The sequence below is a fragment of the Sardina pilchardus genome, chromosome 3 (assembly GCF_963854185.1).
Source record: "Sardina pilchardus chromosome 3, fSarPil1.1, whole genome shotgun sequence".
Taxonomy (NCBI): Eukaryota; Metazoa; Chordata; class Actinopteri; order Clupeiformes; family Clupeidae; genus Sardina; species Sardina pilchardus.
In genome coordinates, this window is record NC_084996.1 from 29,730,742 (window position 1) to 29,758,565 (window position 27,824).

A 27,824-nucleotide genomic window follows, 5' to 3' on the forward strand; every position below is an offset into this window, starting at 1 on the left:
AGAGGGTTAAAGCGGAGTAATAAAGGATCTTTGGTAGCAGGGCTCCACATCAATGGATGCCTGGCTGCCCTCGGCTACCAAATTGTTACAAATGGCAACCAAAATCTTATGCCTTGTTGCCAAGCTTGCCAACCACTTTTAACCACTTTTAACGTTGAATTTAATGTTGAGCCCTGATGGGTAGTGTTACAATCAGTGTAAGTGCTTGACATTTTCCACATAAAATGTCTGACAAAACATGTGACTGCCTTGGATAACTGTAGGCCTATGTTTGTTTTTGCATTGACTTGCATTGAGCTCAATGAACATCAAACAGGCTAATAGGCCAACTGGAAAAAAGCACCATGCCAATCTCTATGGTGAAGGGTATGTGATGATGCAGGGCTATTTTAATTCCAAAGGCCAAGGGAACTTTATCAGGATGCATACAGTAATATCCTGGATCTATGAAATAGCTTAAAAATAGAAACATAAATCCTCCTGCTCCTATGCGAATTTAACATACGGGTCAAATACTTATGCCCCCTACTATTTGCGGAAGAACATTTATTTATTTACGATACATTCTTCAATCACAAAGAAAATTGGTGTCCTCAGCGGTTTGATTTTTACTCTTTTTTTTTTTAATTAAGGCATTAAGATCGATTGTCAAATGATGATTTTATATTCCTGTTTTTAGGCGACTTTAGCATGGTATCAAATACATGTGCTCCCCACTGTATATGTTGGCAAAAAAACAGTCATTTTCATCCTCAAATTTACATTTTATTTTTTAAAACAACCCCACTTCAACCATTTCAAATATACACAGAAGACTCCAAAATACATAGGCCTATTACATAAAATAATTTGTGGGCAGAACACTGAACCACACTTCTATGCATTCTATGCTGTATCACAAATTATTGTAACTGAAATGGAAATGGTGTGTATTTGAAATATTTACAAATTTTCTGCAAACTTAAGTTAAGAAAAATAGCTGAGCTGTTTGAACTTATTTGTCAGAGGAAATACTTCACACATGCATCAAGCCAACAGCCTACCAACATCTCCACATACAGTACAATTAGATAACTGATATAGTTTTATCAATTTAACCACTAAAGTTTTCTGAAACAGTTTTTGTCCACTCCAACATATTTTCCAAAATATGCTATTAAAAAGAACATTATGTATGATGATGCAACTTACTTAATCAGTCTACAGTAAATTATGTTAACCCAAAATAGAAGAGTAAACACTAGAAATATTACATGCAAAAATCCAACCTTAGACTGATGCTGAAAAATGATACACATGCTGTATTTTCGATGTCAACTCCAACACATCCTTATCCTTCAACTGCTGTACATTAAACAAACACGAAAAATATAAGCCTTATAAATAATGGCATTTCAAGAAGGTGTGATTTTCAGGCCTTGTGGAGCCTTGTGGTGTTTATACCCCACATGGCGGTCAGCCCTATGTTTCTAATTTTAAAGATAGGGTTATAGGGTTAGGTTTTGGGTTAGGGTTAGAGATGTAAGTGACTACCACTTGGGGATAAACCCAATAAAATCTGAGGCAAATTGATGATAAGGCCCTTGGAAATGATGGAACATAGGGCTGTGGGAACATACTGTAAGGCTGTGGGAACATATGTGGGAACAAAGGGTTGTGGGAATATAGGACTTTGGGAGGCACGCCCCCACCATGAACCATTAGCAATCATCAAACACCCATTAAGAAGACATGAAGAAGTTAGCTAATTAGGTAATTTCATAAGCTATTGTAGGTTGTCATATCAGTTTAATCCCTTGAAGGAAATTTACATTAAAGGTGCTAATAAGCGATGTTGGGAGGCAAAACAGAGAGCTGTAGCTTGCCACTCCCTCCGCCTTCCTCCCATGCAATTGAAACTCTGCATTTAGCACATCTCGTCGTTTATTGGCTGGAATACTGTTTGTTAAGTTTTGTGGTGGGTTGCATGAGTTTGTTTTTGTTGCCGTGCGGAGCCTGGGCTGTCCAGAAAGACCGCGTGTTCAGGGAACAGGGAGCGGATAATGAGTAGATGTTTGCTGTATGGGACTAAAAATGTTTTAGCCTAAAAAATGTGTGACATTGCTTAAAGCACCTTTAACGCCACTTTTGTAAAGAAAACCACTCGCTAGGACGAGCTGCCATCATTTAGCCACCATTTAGTCCAATGATTTCTTTCATTCTTAAAAATATATCAATATAGTTTTATCTTTGTGAAAGAATATCAGATGATGGGGTTTTTTTTAGTACTAAAGGAAAGGAGTGACAAGGTTGCTTTGGAGTACAGTAGCTTTGGACATATCTAAAGGGGGAGGAGCCCGTATTTTGCAGAAGCCACCTGTGTGATGGTATTTGATGTTTGGAGAATCCCATGGCATGCTTGGCAAAAGTGTTACCAAGCCAAATGTTGTGTATGCCTTAATCCATAGAATACAGCATGGAAGACCAACATCAGGAATGCAAGATGGCATTCTACATGCCCTGTATTCTTCAGTTAGAGACAATTGGGTTGTTCTAATGCCTTTTGCAAAGTACAGCTAAAAATAGAGCCATTGTCTAGATTCGGCAGATGATAAACCATTTCAACCACGCACATTAAAAGGATTGCTGTGGTAGTAGTCAGCTGCAGGACACCTTCTAAGATCTATGACCTAATGTCCTCAACAAAACTGTGTCCTATATATCCTTCTGAGTAAAAAGGCAGTTTTATTTTGTCTCCATCTGACTTTCCTAGAGTGAAGTGAGAGGTTGGCCACTCATGCCTTGATCTATTGATTGTTTGAGGTGTGTGGGATGTGTGCTGAGTGATGGGATTGGCCCTGCAGGGAACAACAGACATGCCAAATCTGGGTCACGGTGATGCTGAGGAGTCACGTGACTTCAGGGGAGCTGTTGCTATGGATACCACGCAGCTGTGCAATGTGTTTGCACATGTTTGTGGTGTGTATGTGTGTGTTTGTGTTGTACCATGTGGGTATAAGCATAGTGTGTGTGTGTGTGTGTGTGTGTGTGTGTGTGTGTGTGTGTGTGTGTGTGTGTGTGTGTGTGTGTGTGTGTGTGTGTGTTGTACCATGTGGGATGTGGGAATAAGCAGGTTCAGAGTGGAACCACTTTTCACTTAATTTTTTCCATGGTGGTGGAAATTGTGTCCATGCACCACCTGTCTACTTTATATCACTTTGCACTTTTCTGCTTTATTGCACTACTGTTTAGACGAAAACTGCATTTTGTTGCCTTTGCACTTTGCACAATGACAATAAAGTTGAATGGATAAATGAAGCAACAGTTCAGCTCTTACTAGGATGTCAATGAAACCAATGAATAGGACTTCCTGCTTTCAATGATTTTTACATCATTGAAAGCAGGAAGTCCTACATTGAAATCCGTATTTCTCCCATCTCAAGGCAAACTGAGGGAATGATGCATGACTGTTTTTCTAAAGATACAAAGCTTAATGCTAATCGGTGAAGCTCTATTTCGTACAATTTGCATAATTACTGTAGAAATATATGAGAAAGGTTGTGTTATTGATGCTGACACTTTTGGGGTGAGTTTGACAGCCTATTTTACCGACAGTGCATTCGCACATGTGCCCAGAGCGAAGTCAGTCTCAAAAGTGGGTTAAGTCAGACTGAAGTTAATTAATAAAAGATAGATAGATCAATCTGGTTGCATGTGACTGGTTTATTCAATTTTGTTTCACCAGAGATGTCTCACCCATTTCAGAGTCCCCACCTTGACGTGGTTACCCGTTACCTACAGTGGTGTGCATAAGTTTAGGCACGCATGCTAAAGTTGACTAAAAAGAGGAATTAAAAAAAAAAAACATCTTCTTGAAACTGCCATAATTAAAAGGATGAGGAAAAATTCAACCATTGGCACCAATTTTCTTTGTGAATGAATCTTGTATCGTAAATATATAGATGTTATTCCTTAGAATACAGGGGGCATACTGTAGGCTACAGTAAGGAAGGACCCCCCTATGTTAAATTCCCATAGGCCAGTTATTTCAGGATATACATCCTGATAAAGTTTCCTTGGCCTTCGTACCCACATCATCACACAGGCTACCCTTCACCATACCTAGAGATATCATGGTTTTATTCTAGTTAGTCAACTATCTCAATACGAATCAAAACAGTTCCAACAGATGATTTTTCATTCCACTTTTTTGTGAACTTTAGCATGGTGTCTAACACCACCAGTCGGGGCCCCTAGAGTTTGGTATGAGTTCTGTCGCCCTCTACTGGTTTGCACACAGGCAAGTCTTCCAGAAATAGAGAGCAAGTGTTGTAGGCTAAACTTGGCACAAATGGCCTGTCAGGCTACAGACTTGCCTGCTTATAGTTTCTTTGGTAGGCCTACTTAATATCAAAATTAAGTTTTTACCATTTTATGAAGACTGACAACCTCCTTTTATAGCTTCTGGAAATTCAATATCAATTAATACATTTCCATTTTTATGATTGGAGGTAGACCTGCAGTTAAATGAAATTTCATTGGGGACACACTGCTAAGCTCACATTCAACAATAATGAAGATTGCAGGGTGAAAATACTAGAAATAAGTGAGAAAGGCCCCCACCCCTTTTATTGTTTCTCAGTAGCCTAGAATTTAATTTTTCTGTAAAACATGATTTTCCGTTGAAATGTAGTCAGATCCAGCAAGTAGGCCTATTGTTATTTTTTTAATTTATGGATGGCGTAGAATATTGCCTAGGCTAGCATACTGCTGGACTCTGTTTCTCAGGATTTCCCTCATTTCACCTCACGAGGTCGCCGAAAGTCAACTCGTCAACTTTTAGTTTGGTGCTGCTCCTCTTCACTTGTGTTTCGTAACTGGTCCTGCCGTGGACCTCAGCACACCTGCCATCAAATCTTTACATGACCAAATAATCGCACGTTATTCCTGAACATGTGGTTTAAATCTATGCAAATGCTATAGCCTATAAGTCAGCTATAACTGGTTGAATAAGCGAAATACAAAACCATAGCCTAATTCTAAAATATAATTGTAATTTATGTCAGTCATGTAAATAAATGTCATGACTGACAAAGTTCTTGTAGCCTACTGCTTGAAGGGTTAAAAGAGACCTGTGATGCCATATGCCGGAGGTAGGCTAGTGAGAGAGGAGGGGGCAAGGCGCGCGCAGGACAGCGATCGCATGCGAACGGGAGAGGGCAGGCGTCAGTAGCCCAGTGTGCGATCGCGGGGGGAATCGAGAGGGCGAGAACGGGTTGTGGACACAATGGATTCCCAAACTGACGGACTGTAGGTAGCGGCAGGACGAGCCTTTGATGAATGCAGGAAAAAAGGTAACACAGACAACCTGCGTTGAAATGTAACGTTTCACTGTTCACTGTTATCTGTCCTTTCTTGGTTTTGACACGAATAGGGAACTGTTATATGGACAGCATAAGATGCAGGAAGCGACGTAGCTGACTCTAGGCATCAGGCAGCTGAAAAGCGAGGCCCTTCTTATCTGCAGGGTCCTAGTGCCATTACAGATATGTCATCCTCAGAAGAGGTTGTTGACACGGTTGTATTGTTAGTGGAGTAAACAAATAATTCATCTAGTTTCTTCAGATGTGTGTTCGATCGAACCAACTAAAGGTATTTTTACTGTTACTAACACCGCTTTTTATTACGCGTTTTTATCATGAGTCTGCGATTAGCACGAGACTCGCTCACAACAAAGCCTGCATAAGGCATACGGTAGTTCAAGGGCTCCTGCATAAACCGCTAGACTCAAATGCATCCCAATTTATTGTGTTCTTTGTTCCGATTAGCCCTTAGATATGTTGTTTTTCAGATATGGCTTGTCTTCCGCGACTTCCTGCTTGTATTTACGGTGTTGTATGACAACTTTATGCCCTCTAAAATAAATGACGCCGGATAATTAGATGCTGGTCAAAACCTCATGTCTGTCATAATAGAAAGGCTTGTATTCTGCTATGCGAGAGCAGTGAAACGTCTTTGAGAGAAGTGATGTAGTGGTCTTTAGACCCGTTTCACAATAACTGCAAAGGAAATTGTGCCTAGAGTCTTCTCTGCCTTTTAGGTGAATGTTATTTTATTACAAAAAAGTATTGACAAAGCAATTGAAACAAAATAGGTGTGTCTACGTCTTAAATACGTTTGTACACAAGCTGACTGTAGGAAATATGTCATAACATTGGTATAAACTTGAAATGCAGTGTATTCCATTTAACACAATATGAGGAAATGGCTGCAATGCAACCTACCCTCCTTGATGAATCACAGGCTAAAATGAACGGGTTTGTGTTTTTCTGGTTGCTTGAGACTATGGGTGCATTTCAGCAACAGTGCACTTGCTATACAATAGAAGTCCATGCAACATGTGAAAAAGTCCATACCTGCCTTGTTTTATGGAATTGTTTACCAGAGCACATGTTCATATTTATATCCGGTATGGTTACTGACCTAAGTGTCTGTCAATATATCGATGACTAGAGAAATGATGAAATGTTGCTTGATATGTTTGTGTATGTAAATCCATGTCCTCATGCTCTGTCCTATCTGTTCTATCTCTATGTTGTCTGTTCTCTCTCCTAAACTGCTGTTGCTCAGACGGAGAAGCAAGGGGGGGCTATGACGTTTCAGTTCAGCCACAGCAACGCGTGATCAACCATGATGAAGACAGAACCCCCCTCTGCGGCTAGTGCCACCGCCCCCACCTCTCTCCGGAGTGCCTCCCCGCACAGGAACGCCTACGAGGCGGGCATGCAGGCGCTCAAGCAGGCCACGGACACCCTCAACAGTGCGGCCAACGGCGAGGATGCCAAGGACGGCAAGGCGCGGCCCATGGGTCGAGGCCGTCGCTATGGCGCCAACGTGCACCGCATCAAGAACATGTTCATGCAGATGAACTCCCCGGGCGACGAGGAGGACCCGTCCAAAGTCAGCGACCAGGTGCGCCTGTCCATCCCGCGAGCCAGCAGCCTGACTGACAACATGGACCAGGGCGCCCTGGGGCCGATGAAGGCGGGCACCAATATCTCGGAGCGGGCTAGCCGCTTGGATGCCAAGGTGGACGGGGGCATCCCCCGCGGAGCGCCCGCCGGCTACTCCAAGCTGCAGGAGATGAAGAAGATCTTCGAGCAGCGCCAGCTGCAGGAGAAGCAGGTGGCCACCAACCGGATCCTGCTGAAGAAAGAGCGCGCCTCTGGCTTTCAGGACGGGCGCCTGGACGTCGTGGTCCGCTTCAACGGCAGCACCGAATCCCTGGACAGCCTGGAGCCGCCGCCTCAGCCTCCGCCGCTACCGGCAGCCGGCGGGGGTCCGACCGAGGCCGTGTCGCCGACGGTCAGCCAGCTGAGCGCCGTGTTCGAGAAAGCGGAGATACGCAACAACGTCCACCGGTCCTCCTCCTCGTCCGCCTCCCCGCTGTCCTCGCGAGGGGTCAGCCCCATCCCGACCAAGCCGGCGCCCCCTCCGCCTCCCAGCTCCAAAACCACAGCCAAGAAGGTGCGGATATTGCCCCCGCAGGACGGCCATCAGCAGGAGGACGGGGGAGCTCCAGACGAGGAGCACGAAGCCGCATCGGGGAGCCCCAGAAACAAAGCCCGAGTCCCGGCAGAGAGGACCGGCTCGCAGGGTCCCCCGCTTGGAGACAAGGCTCAGGCGGCACACAGCCGTGCCGCGACAGAGCCGCACCAAGACGGCCAGGACCGACCCGGGCAGGAGGCGGGCGCCCGAGGAGCGGAGCAGCTCGAAAGGCTGGGAGAGCAGGGAGACGCGGGCACCCCAGAGGCGGCGAGCAGACTGGTCCAGGCTGAGGTCCACGCCTCCTTGGAGAACGGCGAGGCCCCCGGGGGCCCGCAGGTGAGGGTCACGGAGGACGGCGTGGAGAGGCCGGCGATGGGACTCATGGGCGAGGAGGACGAGATCGAGGAGGAGTCCCGGAAGGAGGATTACTCGGAGGGCGACCTGGTGGACATCAGTGCCTACAGTGGCGTCGGTGACGACTCGGGAGGCAGCCAGCTGGACGAGGATGAGGAGGTGGACGACGACGAGCCCTACGAGCCCGAGTCCAGCTGCTCTGAGATGGTTGGCCTCCCTGCTGAGGAGGAACCGCCGTCTAACCGCAAGATTCGCTTCAGCGTTGACCCAATCAAGGTGAGTTACCACACCAAGCTGTGTTCACTGAACCAAAGCCACATTAGTCATAGCTATTTGTTAAATACTCAAACAGTCACAAAAATGACTGAAACTCCTTGCTGGCTAAAGCTGTTTAATTTCATATGTTGCTGGTCTTACTGGCGAGGTTGTACTTGGACGTGGTTACTGTTGTCTCAGAAGCCTACTGCTCACTGTTAAAGGCATCTGACAGTTGTGATTATGCACCGCATAGCAGTCCTGCTTGCATCAAATGGAGGTCAGGGAAGGGTCAGAGGAGACTGATGTGAAGCCAAAATTAGGTAGACATGCCTGTGCATGTGAAACATTTACAACAAGGGTCTAAGACAGGTGCTGACTTTGGGCTGAATTTGGGCCAGATCTGGCCCTGGTTTGTTATGATCCAACTTTGGTTGCCATCTCAGATGGGACCTTGACATTATCATATTCATTTAAGGTTTCACAAATAAGACAGTGCTATTTCATTGCTATGGTTACTCGGTCCCTTAGCCAGTGTCTGAGTGGTAAACATGTGATGCTTATATCACAAGTGTCAATTCACTGCATGACTAATATTTTTAAGTGTTACTGCTTGCACATTTATAGTAAGATTCTGTTGAAGTAGTTTAAGTAAACAGAATGCAGCTAAAAATCCCATGGAATGATATCTGTGATGTGTAGCCCTTATAAGCTTATAGGTCGTCAGCTATTTGACCTATACCTCTTGAGTCGCCGTGCAAAGGAACAGTGTCTGACTGACGACGAATGCATCCGGTCTATTTTAAAAAGGCAATGGCGTCGATAACGAGGACTTGTGGGCCTTCTCATATGTCCGTCAAGTCGCTGTGATGTGACCGACCTAAGCGGTCCCTGTAGTTTATGGCTCCGGCCGTGCCGTCTGATGTCCTTCTCTCTGAAGACCGCAGGCTGCCTGGTCGACCGCTTTGCAGCAGCAGCGGCAGCAGCAGCGGGGACGCACTGGCTTGTGAAACTTGCCGTGACACGTCATGAATTCGCTGTCACCGAGAAGCAGCTCCCTTCAGTGCCCCTGCGTTGGCAGCAGTTTGGCGACTGTAAAAGCTGTTGAGTAAGACATCTGAAAAAATAGCCCTTTGGTTTTTTAACTACCCACTGCAAGTTCTAGCTACTTATATAATCGTAGCTGCTCCACCTGTGAGCAACTCGCTTCAGCAGATTCGGGCCGAGATTAAAATAGTTGTAGGCGATGAGAGTTTGCAGAGCTGCAGAGGTTTTTCAACAGCTCGCAGAGTGATGGTGTCAGTGGGTTTCGGTGTCTCATTTTAAAATGACCCCCAGAGTTATTTTCACTCCTCTGTCGTAGTGCGTTTGGTTCTGCTGTTAGAGCAAAATATGCTGTATTTTACACATTATGCATACTCCTTAAATGGGGATATGTGTTTTCCAGGCATGTTGTGATACCCCTGTCCCAATTGAAATGTTTGCTAGATCTAAACTGGACTGGGCCGGCCAGGTCTGTTCCCACTCAGCTGCCATTTCATGAATTTTGCTACATCTGAAGTTGTACTGAAACGTTTTTTCAACTACATCACATGGTATTATCCATAACCTTGCAATCTGAATATAGTATTGCTGTCCTACTGTACCTTATCCCCTTGGGACAGAGTGATGATGATGGTTGCCCATATGCACCCCTCCATACCACCTAACAGGATAAACAATAGAGACTGTGCCTACAGATCACTCGCTCCACTCCAAAAAAGAAAGAGAGAGCGAGAGAGAGAGAGAGAGAGAGAGATGAAGGAAGGAGCAGGAGAGAGACAAGTGCTGGCATTGTGTCTCAGTCACTGGGGTGTCTGCTCTACGGCCCTCTGGACTCTCTGAGGCATTTAAGCAGCAGCGCTGCCGCTGCCGCCGCTAGTTTGGTTGTTCCTCTGCCCTTTCAGGTCCATGAATGGCGGCTGTGTTCCGTTGGTAGGAATCGGGGGGAAATAATGTGCATGAATTTAAATGCATTTTGATGGTGAAAAGAAGGAGAAAAAAAGACATTCCAGTGAGAAGCTGCATTGTGTGAGAAGGGGTGACAGGCATCCAGCCGGCATCATGGATGGATGTGATCGGATGGAGCATAGAAGGACAGAGATTTGTATTTCATTTAATTTCATTTTGTATTTGATTTAGAAGTGACCATTACATTACAAATATAAGTAGGGGCATATTGAACCCGTCATCTTAGTAGTGGTGTGGCAGGCAGCACCTTGCTCTTCCATCTGAGGCAGAGGAACAGTACAAGATGAGAGCAGATCATGTGTTGCAAACCAGCAGCTGACTCTGGAAACCAGATCCGCGCCAGACCTGAGCTGTGAGCCTCATACAGTGAGACTCGTGAGGTCGTGGAGAGAGGACCACAGCTGGGTGATGATGACCATAACTCACCTTCACCTTGTGATGTCTTTGTAGCTCCTGTGCTCTCGGCAGTGCATCGTGAGATATGAGCTGCCCACTTTAGCTATTGTCACAGTCCACATGGAAGTAAGCAGTTCGAACAGCCATCTGCCGACCAGGATGTTATTTTCTCCTTGTGCTTTTGACACAAACACAGTTCGCTAAGCACAGACAAAACGTTCTTACCCTTAACCAAAACATATTCAGAGGAAGCATTTTCTCCCTATTCTATGCTGTATGTGCTTGAGATACTCAAAGCTGAGAAGGATCACACCTATGGGTACATTTCCAAACATGTTGTTTGTTAAATTATAAAAAATGCTACTTTTCAACACTTAGTTACCACTATGGTTGCACAACGATGCTGATGAGAAAAGCGGTCAAGCACAAGACCTAGAAACCAATGGAAAAAGAGGTCTCTCTGTGCCCTTTCAACACACACTCACAGTTGTGTACTGTGACTCACCAGTCAGTGCTGTGTGTGTGTGTGTGTGTGTGTGTGTGTGTGTGTGTGTGTCTGTGTCTGTGTCTGGTGTGTCTGTGCGTGTGTGCGTGTGCGTGCAGTGAGTTTGTGACATTAGAATAGCGTCACTATCCCCAGGTCTGTGCCCCTACTTGTCGTGTGTGTCAGCATCCGTGGGCAGCATTCCCTGATCTGGTCTGACTGGTTCCGAACCCTCGCAGTGCTGTGCTTTGGAGTTAGGGCTCTGATCTCTCTCTCTCTCTCTCTCTCTCTCTTTCTCTCTCTCTCTCTCTCTCTCTCTCACACGAGACAGACGTCTGGCCTCGCTGTCATGTGTTTCAACAGAACCTCTGTGGCACTCCAGTATCTGAGGTTACTGTATGTCTGGATAGGCCATAGACTCATGACGTTAGTGAAAGAGTCACTTACACACTTACACTTACACAAAATGCACACAAAAATGTTAAAAAGTACATATTTAGATGATTATATTCTCTAAATATTGTCTAACTGATATTAATGTATTTAATGTACAGACTGCAAGACATAAGAAGGCCTGTCAATATGCAAAGTACTGTCCGTTAATATGGGATTTTGTGAGGACCAAATGGCAAGAGATTTATATATTCAATAGCCTTATCAGTGCTCATTTGCTTTGGAGGAAAGATGAACTACAGTATGTGCTGCACAGACAATGGAGATTGGTCTGCTAGGGCTGCTAAAGTGGAGGGAGAAAGTAGGTTGTTTGAATTTTGCATAGGTTCTAAAATCGATAGTGGCTACACAGGTGAAATTGAAGACTCATCCATCACAGTTTCTTCAGCCAGGCACCTACCTAGCATGCATTCCTGTGCCTAGGCTAGTCAGCTAGCATGATACAACTGAAGTTGCTCATGCTCCATCTACCATGCGGCAATTTCAAATGTTGATTCCATTTGCAGTGATGAGTCAGTCTTTTCTAGTACACATTATAGTCAAACTGATAATTCAGGCTGACCTCCTTGGCTGACTAACTCACACCCTCAGACCTCAGCTCTTAGCATTTGAACGCCAATACTCTTGAATATAGACGAGTTTAGGTCTAGACTTAGCTCCATTTAGACACTAGACTGTGTCGCGACGCATACCATCAGCCCAGGTTGAGGGTGGTGGCTGGCTCAGACTGTTGGCATGGTGACGTAGCCCGGGGTGACACACTGTGTTTAAGCTTTATGACATCATAGAGGGTTTGATCTGGGCGGATAGTGTCACAGAGAGCAGTAATAATGAAGGGTCAGCTCACACAGCCCCAACACTCAGTGGCCAGAGGAGCTGCCCTCCACACTCATTATCAGGATGCCCTGGCCTACTGTCTCTTCTCTAGTCCCCTACTTTAGCATATCTAATCTGCTTTACTCTCTCTCTCTCTCCCTCCCTCTCGCCATTCTTGCTCTTTCCTTCACCCCCTCTCCCTATCTCCCTCACTTTCTCTCTCTCTCTCTCTCTCTCTCTCTCTTGCTCTGCCTCCCCACCCCCACCCCTCTCTCTACCCCTTCTCATTCTCCTTATCTACCCCTTTCCTCGTTCAGTTGGTCCCAGATTCCTGCACCCTACTTGTCTGTCTGATCTGGTCAGATTTATGTGTGATCTGTAAACAGTCAGGGGATTACAGCGTCTTCCCCAGATAAAACCTGCCTCTGGCCACTGAGAGCCCTACTGCACCCAATGCTCCAGGGCCTACAGTGCGTCTGTGGATGTGTGTGCATGCCTATGACATGCGTTAGGCCTTTACTATGCGTTACATGCAAACTAACCTCTGTGTACTCCAATGAGAATGATGCCGTTTTTACTGTATGTACTTGTGTAATGTCTATGCATGTCCCTGTATATGTACTGTATATGTCTATGTGTGTGTGTGTGTGTGCATGACCCTGTTATTAAGTGCTTCCTGGTCCCAGACAGACTTGGGCGGTCCCTCTTATCCCCCAAAAAGGAAGGAAGTTCTCCAACAGTGGCATGCGTGGGGGGGGGGGGGGTCATAGCTGAGGGTGGACAGGGTGGGTCCTGGGTGTTGGCATGGTTTGTGGTTTAGTCTGGAAAATCTGGAGTGGAGAGGAACTAGAAGTGAAAACCTAAGAATGGAAACCCACAAAACATTTTGGTTTGAACGTATTCAATCAACTGGAAAGAGTTATGAAGACTATGGGGTGTCCTTTTAATGTCTTCTCTCCTGAATACTATAACCAGAAATCAATTAAATCATGGTTTAAAGACCTTTATAGTTAGCAGGACAACTTAGCGTGGAAAATGGTAGTTAGGAAACATTCTGAACAAATCTGGACTATCCATGTCGTAAGAGCAAGAACTCGAGACGGTGAGCAGGGTAAGGATTAGGTAATCTCCTCCCCAACCTCCGTCAGACGGGAATAGCGGGAGAGACAGAGGGACAGAGAGGAGGAGGAAAGGGGGTGGGGTTGGGAGAGAGATGGGGACAGCTTGTGCTAACATGTGGCATGGGCAATATCAAGACATCTGGTCCACCACAGGGTGCTGTAAGACGTCTGTGTGATTGGTTCAGGACTTTTTTGGAGGAGAGACTCAGTGTTACCCTCCTGGAGTGCTCAGCCAAGGACCAGAGGAAGAGCTGTCATGGTTACCATCAGCTAGGAAACGGCAAATCCCTCAGATTCGTTAAAGTGTACTTATACACTTATCTTCACTGACCCGACAAATGCCTTTAGTGTTTACAGAGGTGTCCGTAACACATTCATTTATTGACATTGTCACGTTGATATCTGGTGGAACGCAGCAGTCAGAGAGTTGCAAAAACAGCCTTAATCTGTGCATAGATCAATTCACTAGACCCTAAAATCCCTTAAAAGGGCGTCAGTGGTATTGTGAGCCTTTAGGCCTACTGCAGAGAATATGGCGGTCATCATATACGGGGTTGTTACTTGTTAATTTGGTGGATTGCCTGCTTCAGTCACCTCAGATGGTGAATGAAGAATGATCCTTTGATGCCTTAGTTGTCACCTTAATGTTTGATTTATCCTTCTCCATGTTTGTTTGTTAGCTGTTTGCTAGCACACAAATGAGGAGGGCCTTTCTGCCTTTGTGTATGGTTTGTGGCTCCAAATGAGTAGGTATGGCTGAAGCGTAGGATATTTACTGGAAATCTCCTACAGCATTTTGTCTGAATGTAAACAACAACAAAACAATAAAACTCAGAGATTCTGACCAGAATATGACCAGCAAACTGAGGCAGCAGATGTCTCCATGCTAAAATCGTAAACACTCTCTTCCTGCAGGAGACGGAGACAGAGAGGGAGGGAGGGAGCAACAGAGAGAGAGAGAGACAGAGGGAGAGAGAGAGACAGAGGGAGGGAGAGAGAGGGAGAGAGGGAGAGAGACAGAGGGAGGGAGAGAGCACGCGGCGAGATCTGCTCCACTTGGGCAGCTATTTGTGTGACTCAGGCATCTTGAGCGGTCACCGGCCAGCGGGCGGCCTAAAACACTGCCTCCTTTGAGTCGGCCCCTGCGCACAGGCTCGCCAGCTCGCTCCCCGCTTATGATTTAACTGTTGTGGCATGAGCCGTAACTGAGGTCAGTAACTGTGCCGCTTATTTCAGAGATATCGCACAGGGTCCCCCTTTCATTAAAGTTGTCAGCGAGAACAAAAAGGCTCATTACTCAAGATGCTGTAATTGAGCGCCATTCATTGCCCCCAAATTTTAGGGGAGACACAAGGATATGATTTATAGTCAGGGTCATGGCTTGCAGACTGATAGCAGTCGGCAAATGTCTCTGAATTGCATGGTAATGATGTTGCTCGACAGAGTCAGAAAGCCAAATGTAGTGCCGGCTGTGTGTTGCTACCGCATTTGGTTTAGCAGCTGTTTTCCTTTGTGGTCTCAGTTAACCAGATTAGCTTCGTACCTGCGCTTAAAAATAGAATGGCGGCGCTCTTCACTTTCCCAGGATGCTTTGCTCCATGCTTAGCCTGTATTTGTTGCGAAGTGTCAGGGCCTGGTCTGACACTTCACAGCAGGGGCAAGGACAATCTCTCACTCCTAGAGGACACATTTGTGTGTACAGTATGTGTACATGTGTGTCAGCATATGAGTGTCGATTTATGTGTGCATGTATGTCTGCGAGTGTGTGTGTGTGTGTGTGTGTGAATTCTAGATTTCTGGGAGAAGAGGGTACTTATTCTCCCAAAGCCATGGCTTGTTTCTGCAGTGCCACTGTTGCTTCAGATCAGCTGCATTTCCTTCCATTCACCTCAGAAAGCTTTAAAGGGACAGTAGCCTCTTTTAAGGCTCCTTACACCCTTGAGTAGACTACAGCTGTAAGTCTTGGTAACAGTGTATGGTCACTGGCGCTAGTAAATAGAGCATAAATCTAGACCATTGAGCCTCCTCTGTGACCCTCAAATGAGGAGGGAAAGTGTTCATGAAAAACAAAATGGAGATTATTCTCTTTATCTAAAAGATATTGTACAAATGTCAGCAGGAGGCTTAGAACTGACATTTACAACGTACCCTCAAGGAAGGAGCTCTGTTTACCAATATTTGCATAGATGTCACTTTGATCCTATTGGCCTAATATATGCTCAGTGTTCAAAACGTCACAGAGCTTGTGGCAATATAGCACCTGGAGTTCCGTCTGATCACCTCAGTCAGCTAATCAGTGACACCTGCTGACAGATTCCCTCTCAAATATTCCCTTCTGAATTCAGTGCAGCTCAGCTTCTTGCCATAACAATATAACATCAGTGTTATAAACTGGACTGGTCATATATTGTAATGTGTACTCTATGTATTATGTATTATGTATATATATAGTATCTCAACTTCCTCCCCATGCACTAAAGGTTCATATGATGATGTATGGAAATGCAGCAAGTTACTGTAGATCAAACCTTTGTCTTTATGGTGGTACTTATTGCACCATATCTCAGTGGCGAGCCACACTTCTTCTCTTGGAGGGATTTAATGGGAGAGACCACTGAGTGCGCTTTGCCTCACACCATCCAGTCTTTTTAAAGATCAGCCCACAGAGGGAGGAAGTGGAGGCTTTTTCATGGGAATTGATGTAAGTCAGATGCTTCAAACGCTTTTCCTAGATAGTACATCCTCCACCCACATTCTGGGTGCCATGAGGGAAAAGATCGGGTGCTCAGAATGTCGGGTTATCTATCTCCGGTTCTCTCATTCCACAGAATGACATAATTCAGCAAACAGTATATTCAGCCATTTTACTGTCACCAATAAGTATTCTAATTAGAGGGTCGGACAAATGATTGCACAAGGCATGTTTGCCGCTATATATTTTGAGGTGTAAATCAGACATTAGGGGGCCAGGCTTTAAGGGTTAGCTAAGGCTATATTGGTGCCAACAACTTTGTGTCCCATTGACTGGCTCCAAACATGCAGGAGTGTGACCAATCTGTGGGGTTCTGGTCACTGCGGCCGTCGGCCATGTGGTGGCTGGTTCTCCATATTTTGGTGCCAGAAGTGAGCACCATAAAAGAGATCGGTGGTCATTTTTTGTAGCTAGCGCAGGATGGGATGGGCCTATGAAATAGAATGTCAGCGATTATCTGTCCCTTTCTCCAGATGTAGGTAGATGTAGATGCTCAGCACAGGGGGAGGAAAACTCAAGGGCATGTTTTGCGTTTTGCAGAGGCCCAGACATGGACTTTATCAATCCATGAGAGCAATCCTCTGTGTTCCCCCCCTAATCCCTCTCCAACCTGATCCTTTAAACACAGACATTAATCAACTCAATAATGCCCATGCACAACACGACACACAACAGAACACAACAGACACAGCACAGCACAGCACAGCACAACACAGCACAACACAGCACAGTGCAACACAGCATAGTACAACACAGCACAGCACAACACAGCACAGGCCAGTACAGCACAATACAAAACAGTATGGCACAGCACAGCACAGCACAGCACAGCGCAGCGCAACACAGCACAACACAGCACAACACAGCACAGTGCAACACAGCATAGTACAACACAGCACAACACAACACAGCACAGGCCAGTACAGCACAATACAAAACAGTATGGCACAGCACAGCACAGCACAGCACAGCACAGCACAGCGCAACACAGCACAGCACAGCAGAACACAACACAACTCAACACAATATCTGTATATTGTGATTTTCAGACCAGGGGCCTAGAATGTACCCATTGGCTCATAACATGAGTTTCACGATGGAAAATGCTGGAGAGATGGTCTGCTGGCGTAATAATCCAACCCCTACTTATGAAAGCGGAGAAACCCTGCACAGGGTTTGCCAGTGGAACAAATGAGAGGGACTGGATGACTTCAGTGATTGTGCAAGAGCAGTCGCCTCTCTCTCTCTTTCTCTCTCTCACCCTCTCTCTCTTTCTCTCTCTCTCCTTTTATTTCTGCTCAGTTTTCCTCTTTCACAACCCACATCTGTGCTGCCTCCAGTCTGATAGAAGTCTGGGGAAGGCCATTGCCCTACAGGCAAAGAAGCCTTCCATGCTGCAAAAACAGCTCATTCGAAGCAATCTCCATTAATACGAAGTGTGTCACTGGAGATTTTCCAAACTGCTTTTTGCTCATGCTGGATAAGATAAATCAATTCCACCATCATGAGGAGATTCAGGCTTCTCTCAGGTGTGTTCTGTGTGTAGTACAGTCTTCATTTGAATCGTCTGTGTGTTTACGACCAGCGGGATTAAAACTACATTTTCATTTTTAAACGTCGTAGTTCCCCCTTTTTTTTGGATGTGTGCATCTTATCTCCCTGTTTTGTGTTGTCTCAGGGCTGAGGGGGAGTGTGGTCAGGGTGTGCTCAATCTGACCCAGTACCTTTGCTCTGCTCTGAGAGATTAGGGCTATTCCTGGCCAACCCAGGGCAACATGACAGTGATAGATGACGAGATCCACATCACACTGCATAGAGAAGCCATGAGGGAGAAGCTGTGTGTCGTTATGTGTGAGAGATAGTGTCTGTGTGTTTGTGTGTGTGTGTGTGTGTGTGTGTGTGTGTGTGTGTGTGTGTGTGTGTGTGTGTGTGTGTGTTAGATTAAGGGATAGTGTGTATTTGTGCGTGTGTGTGTGTGTGTGTGTGTGTGTGTGTGTGTGTTAGAGACATTTAGGGTCAGCCAGGTAATGATAAGCTACAGTATTGGGAAAGACCTTCACATTCTGCAGGGCCTCAAGGTGTAATGTGTCCTGCTGATTGATGAACCTTCCCTGAATATGAACACAGACCTCTCTCTCTCTCTCTTTCTCTCTCACAGACACTCTCTCTCTCTGTCTCACACACTCTCATTCCCTGTTTCCTCTCTCTCTCACACACACACACACACACAAACACACATACACACACACACACACACACACATATCTGTGACAGAGAACTCCAACAGACATTACGAGCCCGAATTTGAATGATGGGCAAAGGTTAAACTCCTATGTCTAACTTTGGCTAATTTAATATCTTGCTTAAATCAATATGCTAATTTAACTCCATGGGCAAGACCTCAATTGCAAACAGTGATGAGCGAGCTAAATGCTCCTATGTACTACACACATGAAGGTCATGCATGAGAATGTTGCTTGTTGACGACAGATTTTGCACTTTGCTCAACCTCAAGCTGGTGTGTGGTGAGCATTCTTGCACATAATGGCTACCGTGCATGGCCCAGGTGGGCGCTACACATTGGTGGTGGTTAGTGAGGCTCCCCGTTCAATGTGAAGCGCTTTGAGGGTCGTGAAAAGCGCTATATAAATGTAATGTGTTGTTGTTGTTGTTGTTGTTGTTGTTGTTAAATTCTTCTTGGTGTTTTGGATGTCAGCTAAACTTATTTAGCGCCTAGCTGCTGCTGAGTGTTCCTCATCGATTTGCACTCGATGTTTTTTCACTTTCTACACCCTGACATTTCGGTAATTACACAGTGAATTGATTCAGTTAGGATGTCAGAAAGTGCAGACATTAGGACTATGTTAGTAGTGCCATCCTCCATTTCTTAACTGTTGATTTCATTAATTTGAAAAAAGCGAACATAGAGGTTGTGACTCACTGTAAGTAGCTATGCCCTTAAAAACAACTGGGAGGCCCAAGGCGCATACAGTATGTGCTGTCATGTTGACATGTTTTTCTGAGATATATACTGTATATGGTGTGTTGGTCATTTGAGCAGAAAATGGAATGGCTATTTCCCCTGTTGATGAGAGGCTTTGGTGATGATGTGTGGCTAATGGTACAGACTAGAGTGTTTGTGCCAGGGAGTGGGCAGGATGGCTCTCTGAAAGGGCCTGAAAGGACAACTACCTACAAGTCTCTAAATATGTCACAGATATATAAGCACCATATCATTAGGCTTGAATGCTGCTATATTAGTTCAAGTCCAAACCCTCTAATAAATAATATGATGTGCTTAAGTTATTATCCATAATTACATGTCACCAGTCACTCCACTAAATCACTAATATTAAGCTCCAAACCCCATATGTCACATCATGTTCCAGCAGTGTATTATACTCATCCATTAATTAAAGGCACATTGTGCTGGGCTTTCAGTTTTCAATTCATTTTGATGGTATGTGATCACGTGGAGGAGGGGAGGGGAGGGACACACACACCTGCCATTGCCCACGCCCTGCCTTGGCTGCTCACTGCATAGTTGTGGTGACCTGCACCCCTTTGTCACAGCATGTAGCCATAACTGACTGTGACTGACTGTGCAGCCATGTGACCTGGCCAACCGAGCCCTGTCTGGCCCAACCTGCCCCCTCTCTGCCCTTCTGCCCCCTTTTCCTGGCCACGTCGGGGCCAGATCGGGGCCGGTTCGGGGCCAGGTCTCTCCAGCGGCCCCCGCCGTGGGGGGTCTTCCCACTTTCACTTGATGAGCCTGTTAAAGGCTTGGCGGGTCCCAGCCGAGCTGTGGGCGTGGACGAGGCCGGCAGCCCTCACAGAGCCATCACGGAGCACCCGTGGTAATTGGATTAGCACAAGAGCTTTATCCAATCAGGGCAACTGTCAAATCTGCGCTTGTGAGAGGCCATGCTGGAGGCTGACTTCAATTGTGAAGCCTAAACAATGTCTTCTCGAACGTCCCCCTCACACACACACACACACACACACGCACACACACACACACACACACTGCTCACCCCCCACACACTGATTGTAGTGCCATCTCGGAGCTCTTTGGAGGGCTGAAGGGGTTTAGAGTGGTTGGGTTATCAGGGGGAAGGAGGTTAGTTTATGAATGGAAATTTGGTTAAGAGACTCAGACGAGGAAAACCGTGCTTCGAGTCAGAGCATTTTGGGTCTCTGGACCAAATGTCAGAGAGTATTTTCTACGCTATTTGGATGTTGTTTGTGTTTGTTTTTATCAAGGCTCAGTCAAATGGAAAGAAATAGCAGTATATTTTTTCCCGGAGCATTTTCATGCCTGCTGTTTGCAATGCTGCATTCCTTATGTGGGCAAAATCTGTCACGGGTACCTTAAGTGAGAGACCAGGGAACACACAGCTGTTAGGATGGCTGCCAGATCGAGGCCAAATTAATCACACGCGGTCTGTGCCATATCGGCACCAGATTCCTCACCCCGCTATCCGCGCCATAGCAGAGCCGGATTCGGTCTGTGCGCGTTCATCTGGGGCTGGAGAGACTCGTCGAGTTGCGTCGAGTAAAGCCCGCGAGCGCGCGGCTGCGCCCCTAAGCCTTGCTCTGAATAAACAGTCTGCTGTCACTGAGCCCTGCTAATGCCGCCGGCGTGTGACAAACAGCGAAGCAGGCAGTTGGTCGCGGCCTCTGTGACCTCAGGCGCACTGGCGACCGCTCGCTCGCTCGCTTGCCGGGGTCAGTCTCCGGGGCTGGTGGTGTGTCTGGAGCCACTGTCGGACACCGGAAAGGATCTGGCCCGATTCAGGCCCAGTTCTGGCAGTAATCTGGTCCTACATCAGGATTAGCACTGTACCAGAGTCAGCACCTGTACCAGTCTGCTGTTTGGGTTGATGCCTGTGGGTCAGTGTGTTCTACCTTCAGCGGCAGGCAGGCAGGGAGGGGGAGGGGGAGGGGGAGGGGGTTAGTCGGGGAGCGAGAAGTCGGTCTGTAAGAATGAGGCGAAAGGTGCCGGAAATAGCCTGCAGCAGTGAACAGGAAGTGAGGGCACCCTGCTGCTTTCGCTCTACTTGTGCTTCACATGAATATGCAACCTCTTTGTCTTGCCTTTATCACGTTTTCCTGTTTGATCAGTCTTTCACCCCTACCCTCCCCCTCCACCCACCCCATCCCACCCCATCCCCTGCAGTGCATTCAAGTTTGTCCCCTGTGCTACACGTCTGTTTGCTCGTCTGCTGTTGAATTAGTATTTATGGCGCTTTTTTGGTGTGTATTCAGATCCAGCCGTTTCTTTCTCCAGGGCTGGTGTTTTTAAAGTTCTGTTTGCTTAGGGTCCGTTTACTGAGATCCATGTCGTAGGCCGTCCCTATCACCTTGTCTGTTTGCCAAAGGGATAATCCAGCCCATGGGTAGATCTGTTTGACTACCAAGCTGGGCGCTATTTAGAAACAGTCTGTTCTTCTACTACCAGAAGGCCCTACGATACGGAGTCTTGCTAAGCCCACTGTTTAAGTGGAAAAAGAGGTTAGCGAGAGCCAAAGAGGGCTATATATACAGTAGTTATAACTAAGAAGTGAAAAACATCTGCAGTCGTAAAAGTGTGGGATGTTCTCTGAGATGTGGGCGGGTCATCTGTAGACCCATGCCGGGGTTAGCAGACAGGCGTGTTACTCCGGGTTTTGGACAGCTGAAGCACCAGCCTGTTGGCCTGTTTGAGATTTCCATTCGAATTTTGAGAGGATTAAAGCCCTGCTGGTCTAACTCACTTGTCTCTTGTGACCTTAGTGATGCAACGTTTTTGGGGGACTTTTTTGGGGGATATTCGGATATTCTGCAGTTATTGTAGACTGCAGAACAGGTTATCCTCTATCAGTATGTAGGATCTTTGGAGTTTTCGGAAACCCCTTGTTCGTTTGGGGTAGTGTGTGTGTTTGAGCCATAGGTCTCATAATGTGTGTAAGAGTCGTATCCGTGATATTCAGAGCCATGGTGTGGTGTATGCTGTGCTGTGATTTCTTTGTGTTTGCTGATGGGTGTAACAACGCCTTTCCCTCACACCCCTTCCCCTCGTCCCCCTCATTCACACATCGCACACACTCACACACACACACACACACACACACACACACACACACACACACACACACACACACACACACACACACACACACACACGCACACACCACCCTCAAATATGCCCACACTCATCACACCTTCTCCACATGCTCAGCTACCACCACCCAACCCTTCTTGGCACACACACTTATCCACGCACACCCACATCACATACACACAGACACAGACCCGTGAACCTCAGCTGACAGGAAGGAAGAGGTGAGGAGGCCAGTCAGGGTGGGAACGTCTGAGAGGCAATGAACAGAGAGAAAGAGAGATAGAGAGAGGAGGGAGAGAGAGAGACAGAGAGAGAGAGGAGAGATGGAGAAAGAGTAAGAGACAAAGAGCACCAAAGGGAACTCCAGTTAGAAAAGGGAAAAGCGGTAGGTAGGTAGGGAGGTAGGGAGAGAGAGGAAGAGAAAGAAATAAAAAAGAGGATTGAACTGAAAAGAAAGGACACAAGAGTGTGGGAGATGTTTACAACCAGCCACTGCTGGCTACGACATGAAAGCTCTCGGGAAGGAACGTGTTTTGAATAAAAGAGACAATTTGTGAATTAATCCCGTAAAGGGGACTGTGAAAATAAGGAAATGGGCCACAAAGCCAGACAGCCGACGGATGAGGAGTGTCTGCATTCAAGCGCAGTACATAGTCAAGTCACACATTACCGAGAGGACAAGAGAGCGATGAGGGGGAAGCGAGATAAACAAGCGTGAACGCGAGAGACACAAACCGAGTTATCGACTAAAATTGTCTAGCAAACTTCAAGCAATAATTAGGCTGTGACAGTGAAATCGAAAGCTTTGTCTCAATTCTATCTGTCCTCCAGTTTTCGCTCTCTCTCTCTCTCTCTCTCTCTCACCCCTTCCCACTCCCTCGATGTCTCGCTCTCTCTCTCTCTCTCTCTCTCTCTCACCCGTACCCACCCCCTCAGTGTCTCGCTCTCCTCTCTTTCACCCCTCCGTCTCTCTCCTCCATCTCGTTTGCTCCCTCTATCTCACATCTTCACCCCGTTGCTCTTGTTATCTCTGTCTAATGAAGCCGGCCCCTGCTGAGCGACTGTCGAGTGTCGACTGACGCAGGCTTGCGTTCGCACCATTTCGCCAAACTGCCGAAAAATTACAGGGTCTCGCACAGGCCTTTACCGACTCCCCCCCACTTTCCCTTTCCCATCTCCTTCATTGCCTCTTTTCTCTCTCTCTCTCTCTCTCACTCTGTCGTTCAACCTTCTCAGATCCTTGTTTTCTGAAGAGCTGAAAAGATTTTTATCATCGCGAAGTGCTTGTCCTGTAATTTTCCTCCCTCATCTCGGCTCCTCTCTAGGACATGTTGATTTCCTGCTGGTGTCCCCGTCTTCCTCTTCATCTTCCTCTTCATCTTCATCTTCCTCTTTTTGTCTTCAGCATACAGTACCATGGCTTCTCATCTGTATCTATTCCATGTTGTCTAAAAGTGATGTGTCATTGACCGGATCGGGCCTGCTGGCTTCACTGGGCAGAAAGCTAGTCTTCTTGTTATGGGTCGGTTATTATGGGTCTTTTTTCTCCGTAGTGCAGATGGATTGGTTACTGGTGTTGATGTTTTTATTAGCTGATGTACTCTGACTAAACTGTACTGATGGGCCTTTACAATCCTGTTAATGTGGTCATTGTAAATTATTTCTAATCTTCACTATCTTATTATTTGTAATCTTCACACTTCACTAAAGCTTATTTGAGATGTGCGTCTCTCTCTGTGTTATGTACTGTAACTGTGTCGAGCTCTGTTTCTATGTGACAGGTTTAGCAGGTCTACCTGGAAATAGATCTCAATAAGACTGCAATGAGAATGATGACTAATGGAAACATATTCTGCTATTTCACACCAGGAAATGTGCATTTAAAGTGCAATGTCACACTCACCCAGAGCTGTTGAGAAATGAAAAGTATTCACCGTCTTGAGAGTAGCTCTCGTTCACATGACTGGTCTCAGATGTCAAGTTAATGCAGAAGTCTTTTTCTCCTTTTTTTTAAAGTCTCGCAACCTGGCATTTGTCTGCAGCACAGTGATGCCTGACTTCCATTACTGTGCTGAAACCTGCACGAGGTTCATGTACACGTCACATACATACATACATATGCCTGCGTGTGTGTGTGCCATGAGAGATGGGTCATATGATAAGATATGTCTGTCATTCACAAGTGACTGTAACTTACCACCCCTTGTGTGTGTTGTTTGTTATACAGTATATATATGTGTGTGTGTGTGTGTGTGTGTGTGTGTGTGTGCGTTGTTTATTGTGTTAGTATGTTTGTATGCACTGTATGTATGTGTGTGTGTGTGTGTGTGTGTGTGTGTATGTCATGATGTGTGAGGGGAGCATATTTGTAGAATAATAGAGAGGCGGTGAGCAGTCTGTCCCCCATGTCTGTGTCCGTGTGGTGGAGGTGGCTGCCTTGAATAACTGCATTATCATTTGCCTCATTGCTCTCTGGCCCCCAGGACTCAGTCATCTGCACACTGATATCACCTCGGTTAACCCTGCTAATGTGTGTGTGTGTATGTGTATGTGTGTGTGTGTGTGTGTGTGTGTGTGTGTGTGTGTGTGTGTGTGTGTGTGTGTGTGTGGTGTGTGTGTGTGTGTGTGTGTGTGTGTGTGTGTGTGTGTGTGTGTGTGTGTGTGTGTGTGTGGTGTGTGTGTGTGTGTGTGTGTGTGTGTGATTGTGTGTGTGTGTGTGTGGGGGGGGGTTTGTATGTGTGTGTGGTTCAGGGGTAACACTACACAGGGCAGCGGATGTCTGCAGAGGATGAGCAAAAACATTTGTCACATTAAAGCTCAAATATCATCTTGACAAACAACATGTATGGAAACTTGGAGCAGTAGCAACCCTAAAAATGCTAACTGCGAGACAGCCGCTGCTGTTATGGGTAAAACAGAGGTATTCAATGCAAAACGATAGCAATAAGGTGCAGATAAATGAAGGATTGTTTCACTGAATGCTTTGTCTTTTCAGATGTAGCTCCTGGGAAAAGTGTAGTAAAGATATGTTTCACTTCTCCTTAGCTACAGCGCACTGGGTTTGCGCAGTGGTGAGGCTGTGATTAGAAATCCTCACAAGGTAGTCCTTAGTAGCAGAGGAAGGAACAAGCTTCCTATGCGAACGTGTTTACAACAGAGGCAGGCAGACAGGAAGTGCTAAAAAAAAAACAACGGAACGCAGCCCCAAGTGCTTTAGCATGTGTGGCGGTAGCGGATCATCAGCCGGCCAATCACAGTCCAGCGAAGACGACCAACTAGGAAGTGTGGCAAGCTCTCACCACGCCTAAGCATTTTTTAAAGATCGGAAGTATAGATAGAAAAGCAGTTGATTCAGTGCGCATGTGATTTCTCACTACGGTCTCATGGCAAGTCACGTTTACTGGGTCTCACACGGATGTATTTCTACAGATGTAGCAATAGGTAATGTGACCACGTGACCAGATACTAATTGGGCCATTTGGGGCCTGTGTTTGGATAACGACTGACGTCTAGCCTTTTGCGTAAAGCAGCAGTGGCAGCAGTAGCTTCTCAGTTTCTCTCAGTCTGGTGTTTTTGTTGTGTTGTCTCGAACACTTAGCCGTCGTTACGGACTAGTGTTGTGCCCTCTGTGCTCTCTCTCTCTCTGTATGCACAGTGGCCCTTAAGGAATCTCATTCTGGACAAGGCTAGTCTTGCCCCAAAATGTCTGTCTTTGTTGTGGTCGTCAAGGAGGAATGCTGGCGTGGCCAGAACACCCTTATAGGGCCCTCTTTGTCCTTTAGTGCCACAGCAAATGAGGAATAGAGGGAGCGAGGGAGAGAGAGAGAGAGAGAGAAAGAGAGAGAGGAGAAGAGGGGAGAGAGGAGGAGAGGGCTCTGACTGAAGAGGTCCTCATATAGAACAAGATCAAAGCTATTAGTGATCCTTGTGCTGTTTTAGTTTGTTTTGTTTGCGCTCTTTAACCCGCGTGAACATTGTTTGCGTGTCTGAAGAGGCCCTCATTAGTCCAGGCACATTGGGTACGGCTGTTTCAGGTGCTGTTTTTGTTCGTGTTGTTCACGGTACCTGACATGCAGATGCACTCTGCACAGTTAAACATGTACATTCACAAACCTGCGCACATGCACAACCATGTGCACACAACACACACACACACACACATGCACAAACTCACACAGGCATAGATGCATTTTTGTTGCACCTCTGGTTAGAGAGGCATTGGAGAGGCTGGTCTGTTTGTTTCATTTGCCCTGACGATCCCTGACAGACACGCACAAAATGCATTCTCCAGAGAGCTTCTGCGTGTCTCTTCCCTCTCCATTATCCAGCCTCACACTTGCTTTAGTTACCCTCTTCTCCATTTCCTCTGCCTTTCACTTACTCATAAACTCATCCTCTCATTTTCACATCCACTCACTCCTTCTCTCTCTCTCTCTCTCTCGCTCTCTCTCTCGCTCTCTCTCTTTCGCTCCCATGTTGCTGTCCACCTCTGCAGCTTCCCTCTTTATCTTCTGGCTTTTTCTCTCCTTCCTCTCCTTCCATTTCTGTCGTTCTTGAGTCGTGTAATCTTCTGCCCGTGTCTGCCACCACCGCTGACTCTTGTCCTCTCCTTCACTCTCTCTCCGCTCTCTCATCAGTCTATCGCGGCCACACATTTATTTACTGTCAGTGGTCCTGCTGGGACAAGGGCAACCGAACCAAAACAACAGCTGGAGAGAAACAGGCCCCGTGTAATTGTGGGATTGGTGTCAGGGGCCTATGGGGAAGAGAGAGAGAGGGCGTTGAGAACAGGAAGTACTCTTTCTCTTCCTCTAGTGAGTCCCCACACTCTGTGAATTAGTTTCTCTGTACAGTACTCGAGTAAACAGCGTTGTTACCCCAAACAAGGTGTGGATTCTTTATGAGATTGTGACTTGTTTTTATTAGCAAAATATTGTCCTGTTCATTGTTCTGTGCATGAGGTAACATTCAGAAGCCGTTTCAGCTTTAAAGATACTATTCTATTTAGCCATGTCGATTGCCGTTTTATTGAAGCGGGCACCCTTTCAAAAAGTTCTGTTTAATTGGCGTGCTGTTTCAGCCAGCTAATGAGCCAAGCTACACTACAGGCCCAGACAGACGCCACCCCAGTGCAGAATCACTGGCTCCCTGTGCCAGTGCAGAGAGGCAGAGATAAATCAGCGCGGGTGTCCTGAGCTGACCCTTTGACCTTTTCGTCTCTCTGAGGGGAGACAGACGGCTGGGCCCCGAGTCACTGGTCATCGTGATATGAGGGGGCGAGGAGGAGAGTGTGGTCTGTCACACCACCATGCCCTGGCACCGTTTGGGCCAGAAGACACACAATGAAATCAAATGGGACACAATGGCGATCGCAGTGCCGAGCGTTGGCTGAAGGGCTGAGATGGCACACTCATCGTAAACTATTTCTGCAAAAGTGGTAGGCATCTTTTAGTTCAGGTGGTTCTCTTAATGCTCGAGTTCTCAAGAGTTCCTCTGTTACTGGTTCCCTTCCACACTCACTGTGTGTGTGTCATGTCTCCCTGCTCTGCATAC

At 46.4% G+C, this 27,824-nt stretch overlaps 1 protein-coding gene across 3 annotated transcripts in view; it reads left to right on the forward strand.

Moving 5' to 3' along the window:
• Positions 1-5,189: 5,189 nt before the first annotated feature.
• The window catches only part of ppp1r9ba (protein phosphatase 1, regulatory subunit 9Ba), a 62,369-nt gene continuing 39,734 nt past the window's right edge, over positions 5,190-27,824 (forward strand). For 2 of the 3 annotated variants that reach the window (XM_062532751.1, XM_062532753.1), the window contains exons 1-2: positions 5,190-5,333; positions 6,610-8,157. In XM_062532751.1, the coding sequence (XP_062388735.1) occupies positions 6,670-8,157 (1,488 nt within the window). In that variant the 5' untranslated portion in view covers positions 5,190-5,333; positions 6,610-6,669. Of the gene's footprint in view, positions 5,334-5,534; positions 5,632-6,609; positions 8,158-27,824 lie in introns of those variants that run through there. The other variant, XM_062532752.1, reaches the window with a different exon arrangement.